Source organism: Euprymna scolopes, chromosome 40 (assembly GCF_053919585.1).
Source record: "Euprymna scolopes isolate OS-2025 chromosome 40, ASM5391958v1, whole genome shotgun sequence".
NCBI classification, from domain to species: domain Eukaryota; kingdom Metazoa; phylum Mollusca; class Cephalopoda; order Sepiida; family Sepiolidae; genus Euprymna; species Euprymna scolopes.
Genome location: NC_136521.1, coordinates 3,487,617 through 3,507,284, shown reverse-complemented (window position 1 = coordinate 3,507,284; position 19,668 = coordinate 3,487,617). Strand labels below are relative to the sequence as shown.

Genomic DNA, 19,668 nt, shown 5'->3' with positions numbered 1-19,668 from the left:
TATTTGGATGCCATCAGCTAGAATCGAAACCGAAACTGCAGCATTCAAAGCTGGTGACGTTACCACTGTACCAGCGTGACACGCTTAAAAACTGATTAAAAATTAAAAATAAACTTAGATGAATGTTCAAAATGGATTTTTTAAATTTTGACCCATTCTTGACATCTTAAAAGATTTTTTAACCGACTAAAGCCCATAAAAGGAGGGTCCGTAAAAAATCCAATCATTTGAGGCCCCTAGCGCCGCTGCGACTTTTAGTTTCGGGGGAGATAGAGTTTAAAAATATGGAGAAAGACAGGCAGACATGTAGCCGTTTGTATATTAGATTTTCGTATTATTTTTTTTTATCGAACGCGTTCCAGGTTCGAGTGTCAATGCTGCTCAACAGAGGATACACGCTAACCGTGGACGCTTATTGCTGTGTCCCTCTACACCGGTAGTAAAGTAAGATTATAAGAAATGACAAAACAAAGTTTTATTTTACATGTTTATTGAAAATAATGCAGAAATTTCAAAGCAAATACTACCAAACTCAAAAGAATTACATTAAATTAATAAAACAGCTCAGTTAAACATTTTTCCTAATTGAAATGGTTTTGAAATCCGTAGATCATCTTTACCAGGTGGAATTGCAACGGCTCTTCAGGTAACTACATATTTTCGGGTGTCTGGAGAATCGGTTGTACAATGCCATCATCTTGGGGTAGCTGCTAAACATGTTGGGATAATCCCTGTACATGTTCTCCATGCAGCAGTAGAACATCATGTCGCACCACATCATCTGAAACAAGAAGACACGGAAATATGAGTTTTTGTAAAATAAACTTTCTTATTCGGGAGATGAAACACGGACGCTTTGGTGTAGAATATGTTGAAATCATCTGATATTAATATTGGAAAATTATATATATATATATATATAATATCATAATATCATAATAATAAAATATTAAACAACTCTAATAGAAATAAGGCGACAGTAGACAAATGTAACTGCCAAGTGAAAAATAACTGCCCACTGGACGGTAATTGTAAAGTTGAGTGCGTGGTTTATAAGGCCACTATCCACCCAGAAGATAATAACAGGGACAAAAAAGTTTACTTCGGTATCTCCGCCGGAAGCTGGAAACAACGTTTTTATGACCACAAACATTCTTTCAATAACCCAGCACTTAAGAATAAAACCGAGTTAGCTAAACAATGGTGGTTATTAAAAAATGAGAATCGATCCCCAGTGATTTCATGGTCAATCCTATGTCATTCGGACGTTCCAAACGGCTTTAGGCAGAGATGCAGTTTATGCCTTGAGGAAAAAATAAGAATCCTGAAGTACCAACACAGTAATCTCCTAAACAAACGAGATGAACTGATGGCCAGATGTAGACATAAATGTAAATTTAAAATAACCAATAACTCTAGATCCGACGAACAGAGAATTCTATAATGGTAAAGACACCGAATCTAACACCACTAGATTAATTACGATAAACAATCCTACCCCACCCCACCGGCAATTATAGTGTTGTCCGGTATATACTCGATAATAACTACTTTACGATTTGTTGTCCGAAATCTAAGCTAGGCATATATATATATATATATATATATATATATATATATATATATGTATATATATATATATATATATATATATATATATATATATATATATATATATATTTTCCCCGAAGTACCTGGCTTGTCCAAATTACTTATAAATAAATGAGATAGCCTTAAGATAATAATTTTTCTCTGCAGATAATACATTAGTTATTAAACTGAGTTAAGTCAAAAAGACCAAATACTAAAACTAGATATTATTAGATTTGATACAAATCAACACAAAAATTTAATTATTTTACTTATTTCTTTATGCGTGCATGAGAATAATTTTGTTGTACGGAGGGAATAAAAGTATATATTAACCGAAACTAGATACGTCCTATCGAATTGGGGGCGATCAATATTACATTTTCCCACTTCTTAATCAATTAAGAATTGAAATATTAATTACAACGACCGCTATAATCACCAATAAAATTATTTACATGAAAATATATAAAATATTAAATATATAGACTCAATTTCTAAATTCATAGTATTATATTACATAAAATATTTAAATGAATTATAAGATAATATTAATTTTTACATAATAACATACAGATAGTTTTAAAACTTTATATATAATATTCTTTTTATTTTTATTTTCTTATTTTTATTTATTTATTTTTTTAGTTATATTTTTTATTAATTTATTTATCTTTTAATAGACCTACTTTCCATGACTCAATCACTGTATCCTCTTCTTTTCTTCCTCTTTTTTTTCTTCTTTTTTCCATTACGCGCTGTTCTATTTCTTTCACTATATATCCGTATACTTTCGGCCCCCCCTTCCTAGGTTAGTAAACGCGTGTCAAGGCATTTACATGTCAGAACGTACATCTTAGAGGCGTGTGTGTGTGTATGTGTATGTGTTGCGTGTGTGTGTGTGTGAGTGTGTGTGTGTGTGTGTGTGTATCTATGGTTACATCGAGCTGCCGCTTATAAGTGTCTAATCTAATTTTTTTATTTTGTTATTTTTAATTTTTAATTTTTATTTTTTTAAATCCCTACCACCCTCTCTATAAATGTATTAAGTGGATTGCTACTACCACCACCTTTGGTTTTTTGAGGGTCGAAGCACGATTTTTCTTTTCTTTTTCAGTATCAAAAATGTAATTGTCTGATTTAGATGCTTGAAAATACCATAAGGTTGAAATAAATTATTGCATCGACAATTATGTAATTTCCGTGTTATAATTTTTATATATATATATATATATATATATACATGTATATCAAGAAAAAAGATAGAGGGAGAGGGAGAAAGGAACATAGATAATAATAGACTAGTTTGGTATTCCGCGTATGCTTCTAGAGATGTACTTTGAGTCCGATAAGTGGTGTTAGAATATATATGTATATATGTATCAGGCAATGCGTCTCATTACGGTACATCGCCTCATCGAAAAACAAAAATATACACCCTCAGCCAAACTATTTCCCTACTCGTTCAACTTGATAAAATCAAAAGTAAAACCGTAAAACTTTTTGGCCATGTCAAACGATCAACTACTGGCCTGCCTACGTTATGCTTTAAGGATATGTTAGAAGGCAGAAGAGGCAGAGGAAAGGCAAGGGAGAAGGTGGAGAAAAAATGCTTTTGATTGGACATCTCTCAACAGTTGGGCGGCTATCAACTAACTTGCCCTGGATCGGAAGGAATGGGGAAATATAAGTCACGTGGATCCACAATCCGTGCCAAGAGGAAGATGCGACTCGTATATATATATATATATATATATATATATATATATATATATATAGAGAGAGAGAGAGAGAGATAGAGAGAGAGAGAGAGTGAGAGAGAGAGAGAGAGAAATAAAAAGGAACAAACCGTATTATGTGTTCATCAACGTCGGAATACTATTTCCACATTTCTCATCATATATATATATATATATATATATATATATATATATATATATACATATATATATATATGGACATGATTTGTTTCTTAACTAATTAACTGATCATTACAGTATATACCTGGCTGGAAGCCTATATGCTAATTTGTCTTTTATCCTCCCACCACTTGAACCATCATGTCGCCTTTTTAATGTTTCTTCATGTCGCCTTAATTTGTCCTTTATCTTCCATGTCGCCTTTTTAATGTGTCCTTTATCCCCCCCACTCCTTGAGCCATCATGTCGCCTTCTTAATGTTTCTTCATGTTGCCTTAATTTGTCCTTATCATCATCCTTCCTTCTTAATGTTTGTTCTACGACAGAAAAAATTCATGTTTTGACATTTTCCCTCCCAACTACTTCATGTCAAATGTGTCCCCCTATGCCATATCTTCTGACAATGGAATGACACTAACCCTTTTTCCTTCTTACGTTTCTCTGTTCTTTCTTTGTCTTTTTGTTTTTCTTTTTTGTTTTCTTTTCCCTTCTATTTCTCTTTTTTTATCCTGTTAAGTCTTGACGTTTTCTTCCCCCTATCTCTTTCTATATCTGGAGTCTAAAATATCACTAAAATCTTCCACTCAAGTGTATCACGCATATATCTATATATCTATAAAAGTGTTTGTGTGTCTGTCTGCATGTGTACATTTTCCCTACGCAATAACTCTGTCAATTTTTAGCCTACAGACTCTAGATTTGATATACAGGGTACTGAGATTTGGGAAAATCCATGTGATCGGTTTTCAGCCAAAAATTTGGCGATCAAAATTCAATGATTTGACTTTTTAGAACTCTACCAAACTCCTCCGACAATTTAAAGTCTGCACACTTGAAATTTTGAATATAGGTTCCTTAGACATGGATCTAACTAAATAACTTGATTTAAGCCCAAAACAACAAATGTTAAGAGGTCATAATAGGGGTAAAAGTTAAAAAAATTGACAGCTTTTTTTTTTCAACATACACCTCCAAATCTATATATACTAGCAGATCGCCCAGCATTGCACGTTCGTAAAATACGTCTAGATATGATATTTTAATTAATGCAGATTTCATATTTATTATTATGTTATATTGGACCCAATGTATAGTAATGCTTTAAAAAGTTTTAAAAAATAATGATGCGTGTGCCAACACCGAGAATTGATACCAAAATGTTTAACTTAGAATTTACTTTTTTCTTTGACGTTAATGCCTGAGCTATAAAGATATGTTTGCTGCAAAGCTAAAAATTAAGATAAGAAGCAGTAGCTATTACATTACACATGCATATTATTTTTAAAAATGTTTTTTAGTGATATAATCCTGAGCATATGAGCGAAATTGGCCGACTTTATGTTCAACGATAAGAATTATTTACTATAATTAGATATTTTATTTTTGATTCAAAAGCCTACATACACTAGTGTTTTATCATTTCGGGAATCATCAGTGCACACACACACACACTCACATACACACACTCACATACACACACATACATACACACACAGACACACACACAGACACACACACAGACACACACACATACACACAGACACACACACATACACACAGACACACACACACATACACACAGACACACAGACAGACACACACACACAGACACACACACACACAGACACACACACAGACACACACACAGACACACACACACACTCACATGCACACACACACACACACACACACACACACATATATATATATTAGTGATGGGACGATTCTAACATTCTTCCCAATTCCGATACAATTACTGATTCTGTAAAAATACCCGATTCCAATACAATTACTGATTCTGTAAAAATACCCGATTCCGATACACTTACTGATTCTGATTCCGATACTTTAAAAATCTGTAAACATTTCACTATGAAATTGTTATCTTTTAACCCATCACCATAAAAACAGATGTCAAATATACAGACCTTTTCTCAAACGTAAAAATACATTGTGGGAATCATTTATAGGCTTTAGTTTCGATCGATGCCACCGTTCAGTCGCGAAAGACAAAGGATACCCCCTGTAGGAGCAGCTACGCCTGCAATTGTGTGGCAAGGGTTCTGCAGTCTCCCACCACACATCTCCTGAATCGGCACTGCCAGTGGCAAGAAGAAGTCTAGGACGACTGAAAACAATGCCGAAATGAGTGGAGAGCACCTACAGACCCTCTGATTAAACCTTGAATCTTACGAAAAGAAATGTTGAAGAGGATCCTCGGTGCAGATCCTCTGAAATTGCATCACAAGCTAGTGTCAGTATCAGACCAGCTGGCAGGTATCTTCTTAAGCTGGGCTACTATGGTAGAGCTACGGAAAGGAAACACCTTCTTCGTTCTGCCAATATCAAGCGCAGAAAAGATTGGGCTCGTGCAATGGAAGAGAGACCAATGGCATTTTGAAACCATGTCATTTTCTCTGATGAGTCACGATTTACATTATTTCCCGACTGTGGAAGGGTATGGGGATACAGGCTCTATAAGCAAGAGTAAGATTTTAAAAGACTGTAACCAACACTGAAACGTGGGCGTTTCTTTGTTATGGTATGGAATGCAATTTGAAGTGATGGTCGCTGGTGGAGTTCGAACCAAACATCAATTCTGCTAAATAGGTTTCAATATTACATGAAGGACTCCTACCAATATCTCAATTAGTGAAACGAACAAATTTAACTCCCTATTCATGGAAGACGGAGCTCCTTGTCACTCTGCCCGGGTGGGACAACATCTGTAGAGTCAAAATGGGATTAATAAACTTCCATGGCCAAGTCTGTATCGTAACATGAACCCGATTGAAAACCTTTAAGGCATATTAAACCGGAACCTCCGTAAAAAAAATAGGAAACCATATTCTAAACCTGAACTTTTCGCGTTATTGCGTCATCCATGGCTAGAAATTACTCAAGATGATATTCATCAACTGATCCATGCCATGCGTAGAAGGGTCCTAGCATTAAAACAGCAAAGGGAATGTCAACCAAGTAATCTATATAAATATAAAACTCAAATGACCTTGTAACGGCTGTTGTAACCCAAAATCCGGTTTACAACTTCCGGTTGTGCAAGTGTACATAAACAAATAATAAACAAATAACCAACGCGACAATAAAACGTATTGTTTTACTATGTACGTTTTCAGCGTCCCAAGCGTTTTCAGCGTCCCAATTGTTTTTTTTTTCGCGTTTAAATTATTCAAATAAACAATTGTTAATAATTTCTATATTTTTTTTACATCGTTCATTTGCGTATTACGTTTAAGTTATTTTAACGCAATTTTCTTACAAATAAATCTACTTTAACCCGTTGACAACCATAAGAGCATTTGACAGCGGCGATGTCTCCACCGCCTTCATTTAAAAAAAAAATTATTCTACATTTTTAATACACATTTCTTAAAAAAACATTCATACATTTTCTCTACACTACCAACATAAATAAATAACGCCGAAAATATGTTTTTTTTAATTTGCGTTACAAATAGATAATCAACGCGACAATAAAACGTATTGTTTTACAGTGTGCGTTTTCAGCGTCCAAATTGTTTTTTTTGCGTTTAAATTAAATATATATATCAAAATTTGAATTTAACTTTAAGTATTACGGTATCTGTTCAGTGCATTTTTCATTTTAATATACTTTCATAGAAATGTTTGTTATATAAAAAAAAACCCTATTTTCTTTACGTCACAAGGGTCACACCAATGCATTAATCCCATAGCTAATATAACATATAACGGATAGTCTAGTAGTTATTAAATTAGTGACCGTTTATTTTTTATTTTATTCTATAAATTATATGTTTATTGAAATAAACTGTTTCTATGGGTGTCTGTTTCTCTGTCATGTCTGTGTAAATGTGAACGTAGATTAAAGTTTGTACAAACCTGATCACCCATAAAATACTGGCTGCCGCCATTGCGCATACACAGGCTCCTCTCCATGAAGGGCATCACGCGGTTGAAAGTGTTCATGTATCTCCAGTACATATAGTTCTGAAATGAAATAGGAATTGATATTTTTTTGATAGGAAGAGAGTTATTTAATTTTAAGGCACTGGCGTTAAATATTTCCGCCTTTGCAATAACATATACAGTTTGAATAGTGAAGAATACAGAAAAGTAAAAATTGTCTTACGTCATAGTTCTTGCAGTTGCCTTCACCACCGAAACCATAGTCGTTCATGTTGTACTGTTGATAAGAAAGGAAACATTTAAAATAAGAGAAAGTTTAGAATTTCTCTCTCATTATAGAAAAGTACAAAAAGGTTTTTGTATATATATATATATATATATATATATATATATATATATATATATATATATATATATATATATATAACTACTTCATTTACTCACATAAAATTAATATACGAAAGTATAGATTTATGCGTAAACTTTAAGTATTTACCTCAAAAGTGCTCAATACGTAGGTAGAGCTAGTTAGTAAACATGAATATACATAAACGATCACACATATATGTATATATATATATATATATATATATATGTATAAATGTGTGCATGTATGTGTGTACACATATGTATATGTATATATATATAAAAAAAAAAGAAAGAAAGGAGGAAAATCGTTTTCCTTAAACCACTAACCTAATTCTAAAACAGTTCCTTTGTTCGATAAAATGCATGCCCATTGGCTGATAGGAAGGGGCGTGGTGGATACTAGAAAGCTGATTGGCTAACTAAAATCCTTAACATATATAAAAACGGGAAACAACCACAGAATTCGCGCATAAGCCCGACGAATCCTATAGTGGATGAAACGCAGAATATTCAGTGTAGCTTAATCGCCATATATATTTTATAAATTACTATATATATATATATATATATATATATATATATATATATATATATATATATATATATTTTTTTTTTTTTTGCGGGGTACAAAATTTTGTTATGTCTATGTAAAGACTAAATCTAAACTTGTTCGAAAACGTTATTTATTTTAGATTGTGAAATTAAAAAATAAAAATGAATGCGTCAGCTGACCGGTTTCGAAGCTCGCTCAACAGAGCTAAAATCGAGCTTAATTACGTTTTAAAAAGAAAAGGGGGGAACAATGAATCGGAGATGGAAAAGGTAGGGGGGAATATATGTATATAAAAAGGGGGATGAATTAATTATTAAATAGAAACTAGATTAAGCCCTAAGAGATTCTCTTTTTGTTTGCAAAGAGAAGGTCTCAGAGTCTTAATATATATAGTTTCTAGAGTTTGAGATGGTAAAGAGAGTGCGACTTGCTAAGAATTTTTTTTATACATATATAAGCATTTTTTTCGGCAACATTGGAAACAGATTTGATGTTAGTCTTTAATTTCAGGTAAGAAGCAAAGGTTAGACCTAGAAAACGAATAAAATTGATGATAAAAACAATTTATAAATCTATCAATAATTAAAACAAGGAATAATAATAAAGAAAAACATTTAACCGCAGCATAAACTATTTTGCTTTAAATGTCGTTGTGGCTAATGCAAATGATCCCAAGTAATCTATATATCTGTAAAAGTGAACGTGTCTGTCTGTCTGTGTGTCTGTCTGTCTGTGTGTCTGTGTGTCTGTCTGTGTACATTTTCCTACGCAATAACTCTGTCAATTTTTAGTCTATAGACTCGAAATTTGAAATACCGGGTACTGAGATTTGGGAAAATCGATGTGACGGGTGTCAGCCAGAAATTTGGCTGTTAAGGGGTCAAATTTCAACGATTTGACCTTTAAGAACTCTACCAAACTTCTCCGACAATTTTGGGTCTAGACACTTGAAATTTTAGATATAGGTTCCTTGAACCTGGATCTAACTTAATAAAGTGATTTGAGCCCGAAACTATAAATTTTAAGGGGTCATAATAGCGGTCAAAGTTTTAAAAAATTAAACATTTTTTTTTTTTTTTTTTTTTGCTTTTTTGCACAGCATACACCTCCAAACACCCGAGCAACGCCGGGCACCCCTGCTAGTATGAAAATAAAGACAAAATTCTCTTTATTATCAAAAGATAAAAGAAAATAAAAATAGGAATTAAAAATATATGTCTAATTTAAAACTGACCAACACACGCATAAACCTTTTTTTCATCTCTCCTCTCTTCTCCCCTATCCCCCTTCTCGTATTTGTTTCCCCTTCTTTTCTGTATACATTGTTTCTTTGTCGTTTCTCCCTCTATTAGTAAAATTAGATAAAATACTTTTTGAGTCGACTTGAAGACGTAGTGTTTCTGAAAAAAAAGAAGTTGCTGAAACATATGGAGACCAATAAACTTTGTACAAATAAACATAGTACACCCCCCATATATATATATATATATATATATATATATATATATATATATATATATATATATATATATATAAATATCGCTTTGAAAATAATATACGAGAAACCCTAGCAATGTTTTTCACCAACAAACTCATCAGGAGTTAATCGTTGGTTATCAAAAATGCAAAAAAAAAAAAAAAAAAAAAAACGAATAAAATTACGGTACAAGAGAAATACTCGAAGATAAATGAATAAAAAGGCGAATGGGATTTTTTGTAAAAAAACCTGTATAAGAGACAATAAAATAATTAGGCTGGCCTGAAAAAAATGAAAAGTCTTTAAATCATTTTGAGAGTCAGCCTGGTGCAATCTTCTGAAAGAGTCTATGTTATAAGTATTGGCAATGGACTATTTCTGAATATTGCACCGGGCTGACTCTTAAAATGATTTCAAGATTTTGGAGTCAGTTTCAATTTTTTCACGCAAACCTTCGCTTTGTTTGCTCTTGTGTGACAATTTAATTCGCTTTTTTGCTTCTTTTGATGGACAACGATTTACTCCTAGTGAGTTTGTTGATGAAAAGAGGCCCCTACAGGTTTTCGTATATTATTTTCAAAGCGCTGTATAGTTTTTGTACCGTTTATAAGACACACGCACGCATACATACATACATACATACATACATACATACACATATATATATATATATACTCGGGTTTTTTTTTATTCAAAAGTAATGGACTAGTGAATTCAATGAGATTGTTAGATAGTGCTCAATAAAAAGAGCTGATAATACTTGTTTATTGTTATATAAACTTATTCATTGAACATTTGAATAGTTAAGTCGCTGCCTGATGATATCTGTTGTTTGATTGAAACAAGTGGCTGTTTGTAGCAGCGGGATGTAAACATGTTTATATAACAATAAACAAGTATATATATATATATATATATTACCGTTTATAAGACACACGCACGCATACATACACACAGACACACACACACACATATATATATATATATTTGTATGTGTATACCCAAATGTAAAGCCATTTAATTTTAACACGAATAGTTGAAGAGCTCCAAAGACAGGAGTAGTACTATTAAAATAAGCTAACTTTTATGCTTCAAGATTTAATTTTCTAGTACAGAATTTTTTTTTTCTGAAAATGTCATCTCTCTGTTGCATATCTTGTCTGCGTGAGACTAAAAAAAAAGAACAAGCTCTTCATGGATGTCTGTCAGAAGCAGAAATGCGTCATTGAATTCCTGACAAAAGTGTATTGAGAATGATGGTGTCTACGTAGAAAAATAAATTCTGGAGTACAAACGGTCTCTCGTTTTAATGGTATCATTCCCGTCCTCGTATTCTTAAACATTTGAGTAATAAAAAAAAGAGAGTTTTACTTTTGTAACGAACTTTGTGTAATTCTCTGATTTTTATTACCGAACTTTTACTCTATCTTCAATACAATAAAACCTCCATTTAAAACAAGCCTAATGTGTCGTCAATGTGACTTAATCGATGAAGACGAGACGTGCCAGCCACTGAATATATTATGAAATTATACAACATATACAGATCTCGGACGACATATATACATGAATCATGAATAACATTCTACAATGATTGACTCACCCTAAAGCGTCCATTCTTCCAGTGGAAGTACCTCATGTAATCATGCATGATTTCATAGAAACAATCGCTGATGTAGTCACACCTGAACATGTCCATGGGGCTCTTGGGGTAGAAATCTGTTGATATTGAATGAGGAAAATTATATCATAGAAGTCATATAATCAAAACTGAAACCGAACTCTATCAGTATAGCTGCACAATAAATATTATAAGATTAAAAAAATATATATTACACTTTCACCCCACACAAGCCATATTGTCACTTTAATGTAGGGGGCTACTATCAGGGACCTAAGTTGCAGGGGTACTATGTAGGGAGTTGAGTAGCAAGACGTCTGTTCAAATTACACTTGAACTTCTGCATGTCAGTACAGTTGGGGAAACAGGAAACCGGAAGAGAATTCCAAAGTCTAGCAGTTCTGGGGAAGACGCTATTAGAGTAGAAGGCCTTCATACATCTCGGGATCTCTACTATGTAGGGGACTTTGCTGCTTGTCGGGTTTGTCGTGGGTATTTTCGTCGAGGAGGCACAAGGGCTTGTAGTTCGTCAGAGCATCCCGCATTAAAATACTTGTAAAACATATCTTCGATGGAACTCATCCTATTATGAAAATCGCGTATATAACAAGGAGTGAGGTAAAGTTTGGTAGGATATTACAGCATCTGGATCTTTGAAGAGAATGGATATAGCAAAATAAAGGGTCTGGTGAAGAAGTGATACGGGCTGACAATAAGTGATTAAACAGTGATTTTTTTCTGTCCATGCACTAATTAATCATTCAGAAAGAAAGATCAAGTTTAATGAATGTCCTCTGTCTTCTACCAGTTTTATGTCGAGTAAATTATTTCGAGGACGGAATAAGATATGTAAAAGTAACATATGTGTGTTTGTTTCATATTTTTTAATTTTTGAGATGAGGTTTGGTTATTCGTATTATTTGGATTCGTCGAACTACCGTTTTCATCTTGAGTGTTATTTTCACAACGTTGTGGTCAATGTGACCTCTGATTTTCTTTCACGTGTAACTTGTTGAACTCGGGAATCTTTGTGTAGAACTCGAGAATTTTCACGGAATTTCGAACAGAACCCTTCATTTAATCCAGGGAGTAGTATGCTCTCGTTCTGTCAGCCATGGTCGTGTAGAAGTTGTAAGTAATTCACAATCGTATTCTTAGTATCGCCTGCTCTGATGATGAAACTTTAAGCCTCCAAAAAATTGTGTTCAATGACCTTCTTCAGGTGTATCTTGTCGAACTCGGGAATCTTTCTCTGGGATTCGGGAGAGAGTCCGAATATTCTGAATCTGATTGACTGACAGAGTTAAGATTAAAAAGACACAATCTCGACTGACTTTAAATTAAGAGCACATTTTTTTACGTCAACTACGTTTATGTCATTATAGTTAGGAACTGGGTTCGTCGGTTTCAGAATGGCCACAGAGATATCCAGACTTTACGATCGAGCTATCAATAGAGGCTTGCAAAAAGTGCATTGAAAATGGTGGTGTTTATGTAGCAAAATACACTTCGGTACAAAAATGTTGCTCGTTTAAATAGTACCACTTCCGTCTTTCTGGCTCGTCAACGTTTTAGTTTTTTGGAACAACTCTCGTAATTGACACAGTGAAAGAAATCCGATGACTCCGTTCAGTTTCGAAAGACAAAGGATACCCTTTGTAGGGCAGATGCGCGTGTAATTATGAGGTAAGGGTTGCGCAATCTTAAACAACACCTCTCCTGAACCGGCACTGTTTTAGCCCAGTGGCAGGAATAAGCCCAGGACGACTGGAAACAATGTCGAGATAAGCGGAGAGAACATACAGTACCTGGAAGCCCCAAATGGTCACCCATTTAGTACTTACCAGGATCAACGTTGCTTAACTTTGGTGATCCAGCTAGAACCGTTGTCAACGTGATTATGGCGTACAACAGAAAGAAATATTCTAACGTTACTTGTATAACTTATTTTTAATCAAGAGAACGTTTTTTTACGTCTATTGCGATTCGTTTCTGCTCGCTGTTTGACTTTGAATAGCAGTTTATTGAAGAAACGAATCTGGATTATCCGAGAATTATTATGAAATTTATTTCTTTATTGTATTTTTAACATGAACTTATTTCAATAAAGGAAAAAAAAACATTGTTATCATTAAAAAATACGTTCACCTAAATTTGTCTCAAACAAGATTATAATTGACTTACTGGTTTACTTGAAATTCCATACAGGTTTACGAGTTCAATAATATATCGGTAAAACTTGATGAGGCCTTACACAGAGCCATTATGGGTAGAGTGATTACAATTCAACGATGCATTAAAGCTTTATTAGACCGTCAGAATTTCATCAAGCAGAAAGCTGCAGCTCTGAAGATTCAGGTAGCAATCTCCTTCTCCGTTTTTCCAATTTGAGATGACCTTCTTTGATTAAATTTTATTATGTGCTTTGATTTTCTATTTTCTGCCTCTTTACAGTGTCACGTAAGACAATTCTTAGCTCAACGTGCATTCACCCAGTTGAAACTAGAGCGCGATGCTGCTCTTGTAATCGAATCTGCTGTTCGCATGATGAGATCACGAAGGAAATTTTTGATGGTCCAACAGTCAGTTGCTCTTGTGCAGCCCTTCATCCGAGGTTCTTTAACACGAAGAAGGTACTAACAGACCCTTTGTTGACTATATAAATTCATTGAAAGCAATAAAATGTTTTTTATTCAATGAAGATCACAATATCTGTGATTCTATATGAAATAATTGAAATTTTAAATATTTATAAATCTTTAATTTTTAAATAATTTTTTTATTTTTAAAAATTATATAGAAAAAACAAGAAAAAAAGAATTAGTTATCAATAGTCTGAAGATTCCAACTAATAACTTGATTACAATCAACAATTATTTTATTTGTTGTCAATCGATCACATTATTTTTTTCTGATATTTAACCATGATTGTATAATATAAGAGGGGTTTATTTCAAATTCGGTACAACAATAAAGAAGATTGGAGATTACATATAAACGAGACGGTGTGAAAATAAGACGCAAGATAAAAACAATATATCAGTCCAATTATCTTTTGATATACTAGTGGGGGTGTAAAATACGCTTAAATATGATATTTTAATTCGTCTAAACTTCGTATATATTATTACAGAGTCGTGATTTCACAAGTAAATAAAATTGGATGTCACCAGCTAGGATCGAAACCGAAACTAGCTTTATGAAAACGTATTTTTTGATTAAATATTATTTCCTATTCTGTGGAATTTCCGCATGTTTATATCCGATGGCAAGGCCCCAGCTTGTAAGCTTTGGGGAATGTGGAGCCACCCTTTAATTACCATTGCTCCCAGGTCCACTCTGACCCGGAATGGTAGTACCTGTTAGGGACACAACTATGGGTTAAATAGAAACCGACTTTAAAAACAAATATACTCTATTAAAATATTGTTCTTCAAAATCATTGGATTCGGCATTAAATAACCTGAAAAGGGTTGATATGCTGAAAAATAAAAACAAACAAACAAACAAACAAACAAACCCGCCTTGCTAGTAAGATAACAGTGTTGTATTATTGCTGTATCAAAATAATATCGACACACTTATATGTGAAATATATAATGATGTCTTTTTTATTTTGTTTACGGTGTTATTTTATTTTTTGACAATCTATCATGCCTTGTTTTCTCCTATCAAGTTTCTTGTCGATGCGACTTTAAAGTATGTATGATCTAGATTTCAGCATTAATATTATGATATAATTTCTAAATTTCCTAATCAGAAAAGTATTATGTTATATTATTTGCTCCTCATAAAGTTTGAAGTTCGCAAGTGAAAGCATATACATTTTTATTGTCATAAGTCTAGCAAAGACCTGCAATACTCAACATAATGTTGTGTCAAAGCTAAGTTGACTTGCAATAGTTAATATTCCATGATAAAATTCGGGTATACTAAATAATAAACGTTTTTTTTTTCGTTTCAGGGGTCTATCCTTGGACCTTTACTATTCCTAATATTCATAAATGACCTCCCTGACAAAATTGTCTCTGAGATGGGTATACATGCTGATGACACCACGCTCTATAAAAGACACGACAGGAAAACAAATGAACACATATCTAAGGAAATGGAAGTAAAACTAGAGTACGACCTTCAATCTGTAGTGGAATGGGGACAAAATTGGATGGTCACATTAAATGCTGCAAGACTAAACTGGTTTCCTTCAATAATTACAAGAAACCTTCTCTACCACCAATAGCAATGGCCAAAGAATCATTATCTAAAAATATGTCTTTTAAACTCCTTGGCCTAACGTTCACAGGAAATATAAGTTGAAGCAATTACATAGAGAGCATTGCTAGGACCGCTGCGAAAAAGGTAGCCTCTCTCTACCGTGCTAGAAAGCTACTAACGCCCAAAGTATTCTGTATATCTGTATATTCGCCTATGTATGAAGTATTGTTTTCATATTTGGGCTGATGCATCTGCTACTAGTCTCTTGCTCCTGGACAAGATTCAAAAGAGAGTCGCCAACCTGACAGGTCGTGAACTGTCATCTAAGCTTCAGCCTCTATCCCACCGACGAAATGTTTCATCCCTCTGCCTATTCTACAAGTAGTTTAATAGTGAATGCTCTGATGAAGTGCAAGCACTTGTACCCCCTCGACGTGAATACCCCCAACAAACCCGACAAGCAGCAAAATCCCACCCTACACAGTAGAGATCCCTAGGTGTAAGAAAGCTTTCTACTCCAGTAGTTTCTTCCCCAGAACGACTAGACTTTGGAAATCCATTCCGGGTCCCTGATTCCCCAACTGCACTGACATGCATAAGTTCAAGTGTAACGTGAACTGACATCTTGCTACTTAAATTCCTACATAGTACCCCTGTAGATTATGTCCTTAATAGTAGACCCTTACATCAAATTGGCAATGTGCCTTATTTGGGGTGACAATGTAATTAAAATATATTTAATAGATTGTTTTGAGTTTATGATGATGATGATGATGATGATGATGAGGATGATGATGATGATGATGATGATCTTCATGTCTGTTGTGGTGGCACCCACTCATTTACATATGTGGATAATATTACACATAAATAGCAAGACTCTGTTAGTCTGAGTGTGTGTTAACCAGAAGCCACCGAAGGCCGCCGAGAGCAGATATGTTTCTCCAGCAAAGCCTCTCTTATTTGACACAATTATGTAAATATCCTGTAAATGTTCTCCAGCCAAGAGTCTCTTACTTGACAACCATTATGTAAATATACTGCAAATATACTTTTCCTAATACACTTCTTATTTATCTACGTTTGTTTGTTGAGTATTCATTTGTATTGCCTTATACGTTATTTGGTTCAACCTGTAAACATAACAGTTGGCGACGAAGAAGAACGTCCAACATAACAATATTTTTTCTATTGAATTATTATTTTATATATTTTGATTAATATCGATCTTTTAGAAAAAAAAAGTCTTTTTGCAATTTTTGAATAATGAATTAAAGTGAATGTAATTGACTCACTGTATTCGCGGGCCAAGTATCTGCAAATGGCCATAGTTTCGGGCATCATGTCGCCGTTGTCAAACTGCATACAGGGAAGGTAGTTGCAAGGGAAATCTGGAAGAGAGATGAAACAAATGTGCATGATTTATGAAAACAAAAAATTAATTCATATCTTGGTGGAGTTGAATTTTTATTTTCCCTTTCTATTATTAGCTTTTCTATATATAAACGATAATATTTGTTAGTATGTGTGTTATACAGATCTATATTCTAACAGTAAAAAACAACTTATAAAATTTTAATAATGTGAAAATTTGCAAGCAATATAAAACATGACTGACAATTTTCTTTGACACAATCTTTTGTCATTAAAGGCAAATATAAGTTGCGCACGTGAAATAATTGATATATATATATATATATATATATATATATATATATAGAGAGAGAGAGAGAGAGAGAGAGAGAGACAGAGAGACAGAGAGACAGAGAAAGACAGGCAGAGAGAGAGAGAGAGAGAGAGAGAGAGAGAGAGAGAGAGAGATATGATTAAAGATTAACAATTGTGAAATTATCAATCCGTTTCATAGGGAGAAAATATATTTTAAATCTCAATATTTCATTTGTAAATATAAAGTGAATAGGATAGCCAAATTAATTAAAAATAGGAAACTAGATCTAATGTCTGTAACATTTTTTCTTAAGATTAAGGTAGGTGGTGTTTGATCAACACTGCTGGGGAGCCAATGTTTAATATACTGTTTTGCTTTTTAACAGTGTTTCATGGTAACCAACTGACGATCCCTTAAATTAATATTAGTACTATAGTGAATTTGAGAGACCAAATTGATGCATTGATTGCATGTGATTAAATTACTTACGGACTAAATAGTTTTCTAACAAATGACAAAAAATATAAAAATAAGTTTGTTTTTCATATAGTTTCAAAGGTTAAAAAACTTCCAAGGATATATATATATATATATATATATATATATATACACAGAGAAGGAGGAGAGGAGGAAGACACAGAGGATTTTATAGTATGGTCGATAACTTACACAGTTTTAGTACTAGTAGTTTATTATTTCCCAACTTAAAGTTAATTTCTATCATGAATTTTAAACTTTAAAAGAACATATCTTACCATTCCTGCAACGATCCCAATCGGAGAATTCATATCTCTTGTCCATATATTTGACGCCGGCCATGGCCATCATCATACGAAGGATCTCGGCACGTCCGCGGCCATTGAAGTAATGGAGGGTGTAGTTAGGCATGGTGGAGGTGTTTTCGGCTTGTGCACTACCAAGAAAGAGAACAGACTGTTGTGGTTCCAGAGTATGTTAGTCTTCTCTGACGCCGAAGACTCCAAGCTGGCTCGTATTTATACTTGCAAAGTAAGGTCTTCGTTCCATTGAATCTCTAGACATCAATTATTCAAGAGACAATTATTCTATACTCACCATTTTGTAAATCTTAATTTCGTTTGCACTTTTACGCGTTGTAAGACTAATTTAGATAAATTAGTTATTTTCGAAAAAAAAAGGTGGATTATGCCAAGATTAACTATTCTTTAAACAAATGCGGCTTTGTTTAAATAAACTTCTTTGTTGACATAAAAAGCATTGCATAGGGTTTTAATTTTAGTGGTGGTTAACTTTACATTAAAATAAACGACAGAAAAATATTTCTATTGTAAAATTATATATTTATTTCCAAAAGTATTATTATATACTAACGGCTGCACCGCGTCTGCACACACAAAGCCGAGTCAAACACAAAATCGAGTACACTCAACATCAAGTACACTCAACATCGTCTTCAAAAATACCTAAGGGTAAGGATAATGAGTAAACGTTGGATAAAATGATGGTTAACATTATTACGAACTTGCCAGGATTCGAACCTGGAATCTTCTGATCCGTAGTCAGACGCGTTATCCATTGCGCCACAAGTCCTGTTCGTATGCTAAACGATATTACTGCGACTGTATACTAACAGTGCTAAATTCCGTTGACATGAGCAGGTAACTTTCTAACAATTGCACGAAACGGCCCTAAAACCCTATTTCGGACTTTTTGTGTAGCTCGCCATTGTTCGTTACGGACCATATGTAGATAAGGACAATCTAGGGACTCACACCTTTCAGAGAAAAATGAATTTTTAAATTCAGTGCATCCGTCCAAAAGTTTTATTGGTATATATATATACACATACATAAATAAATAAACATTTAGAATTTTATTAATAGTATAGATTAAAAATTTAAAGGCGATTCGCTCCATAAACGCGACTTGTACCATAAGAGCAGACGTTCTTGGCCTTCGGGCCAAGATCAAAGTGTAGTATCTGTTCTTCAGATGCTACACCTCAATTTCTATTTATGTTCTTTTTCTCCACGTTAAAACACGACCTTGATGTCTAACTCTGTCACCTGAGGAAGCATTATAAATAGTAACACTACACCTTAAATTAAGCTTTATTTCGGCAATAATCCATTGAATGTGGTCTTCCAAGTTGTCTGTTATGTCTGCTTTATCAGCGTAGACATAAGGCTTTACAAAGAAAATAATATAAATAAATAAATTAATAAAACAATTGATATAATAATAATGGGGTTAAATCGCACAAACGATGGTGCCAGTTGAGACGTACATTTCGTGAAATTATTCGTTCACTAAATGTTTCTCTTAGTAAAATGATCTCATCCCGCGGTGTGCGGCATGTAGCTCCGT

The 19,668-nt window shown here is 33.7% G+C and overlaps 1 protein-coding gene and 1 non-coding gene across 2 annotated transcripts; both read right to left on the bottom strand.

Annotated features, from left to right (window-relative positions):
- Nucleotides 1-616: 616 nt before the first annotated feature.
- LOC145265293 (S-crystallin SL20-1-like) lies at nucleotides 617-18,210 on the bottom strand. Its single transcript, XM_080121070.1, has 6 exons — nucleotides 18,078-18,210; nucleotides 16,949-17,044; nucleotides 11,421-11,536; nucleotides 7,642-7,695; nucleotides 7,392-7,499; nucleotides 617-781 (listed from the first exon to the last, which is right to left on the bottom strand). The coding sequence occupies exons 1-6, from the start codon at nucleotides 18,208-18,210 to the stop codon at nucleotides 617-619; spliced, it is 672 nt and encodes a 223-aa protein (XP_079977196.1).
- A 608-nt stretch (nucleotides 18,211-18,818) lies between these two features.
- Nucleotides 18,819-18,891, bottom strand: Trnar-acg (transfer RNA arginine (anticodon ACG)). Its single transcript has one exon. It is a non-coding gene; the product is annotated as a tRNA-Arg (tRNA).
- Nucleotides 18,892-19,668: the final 777 nt, after the last annotated feature.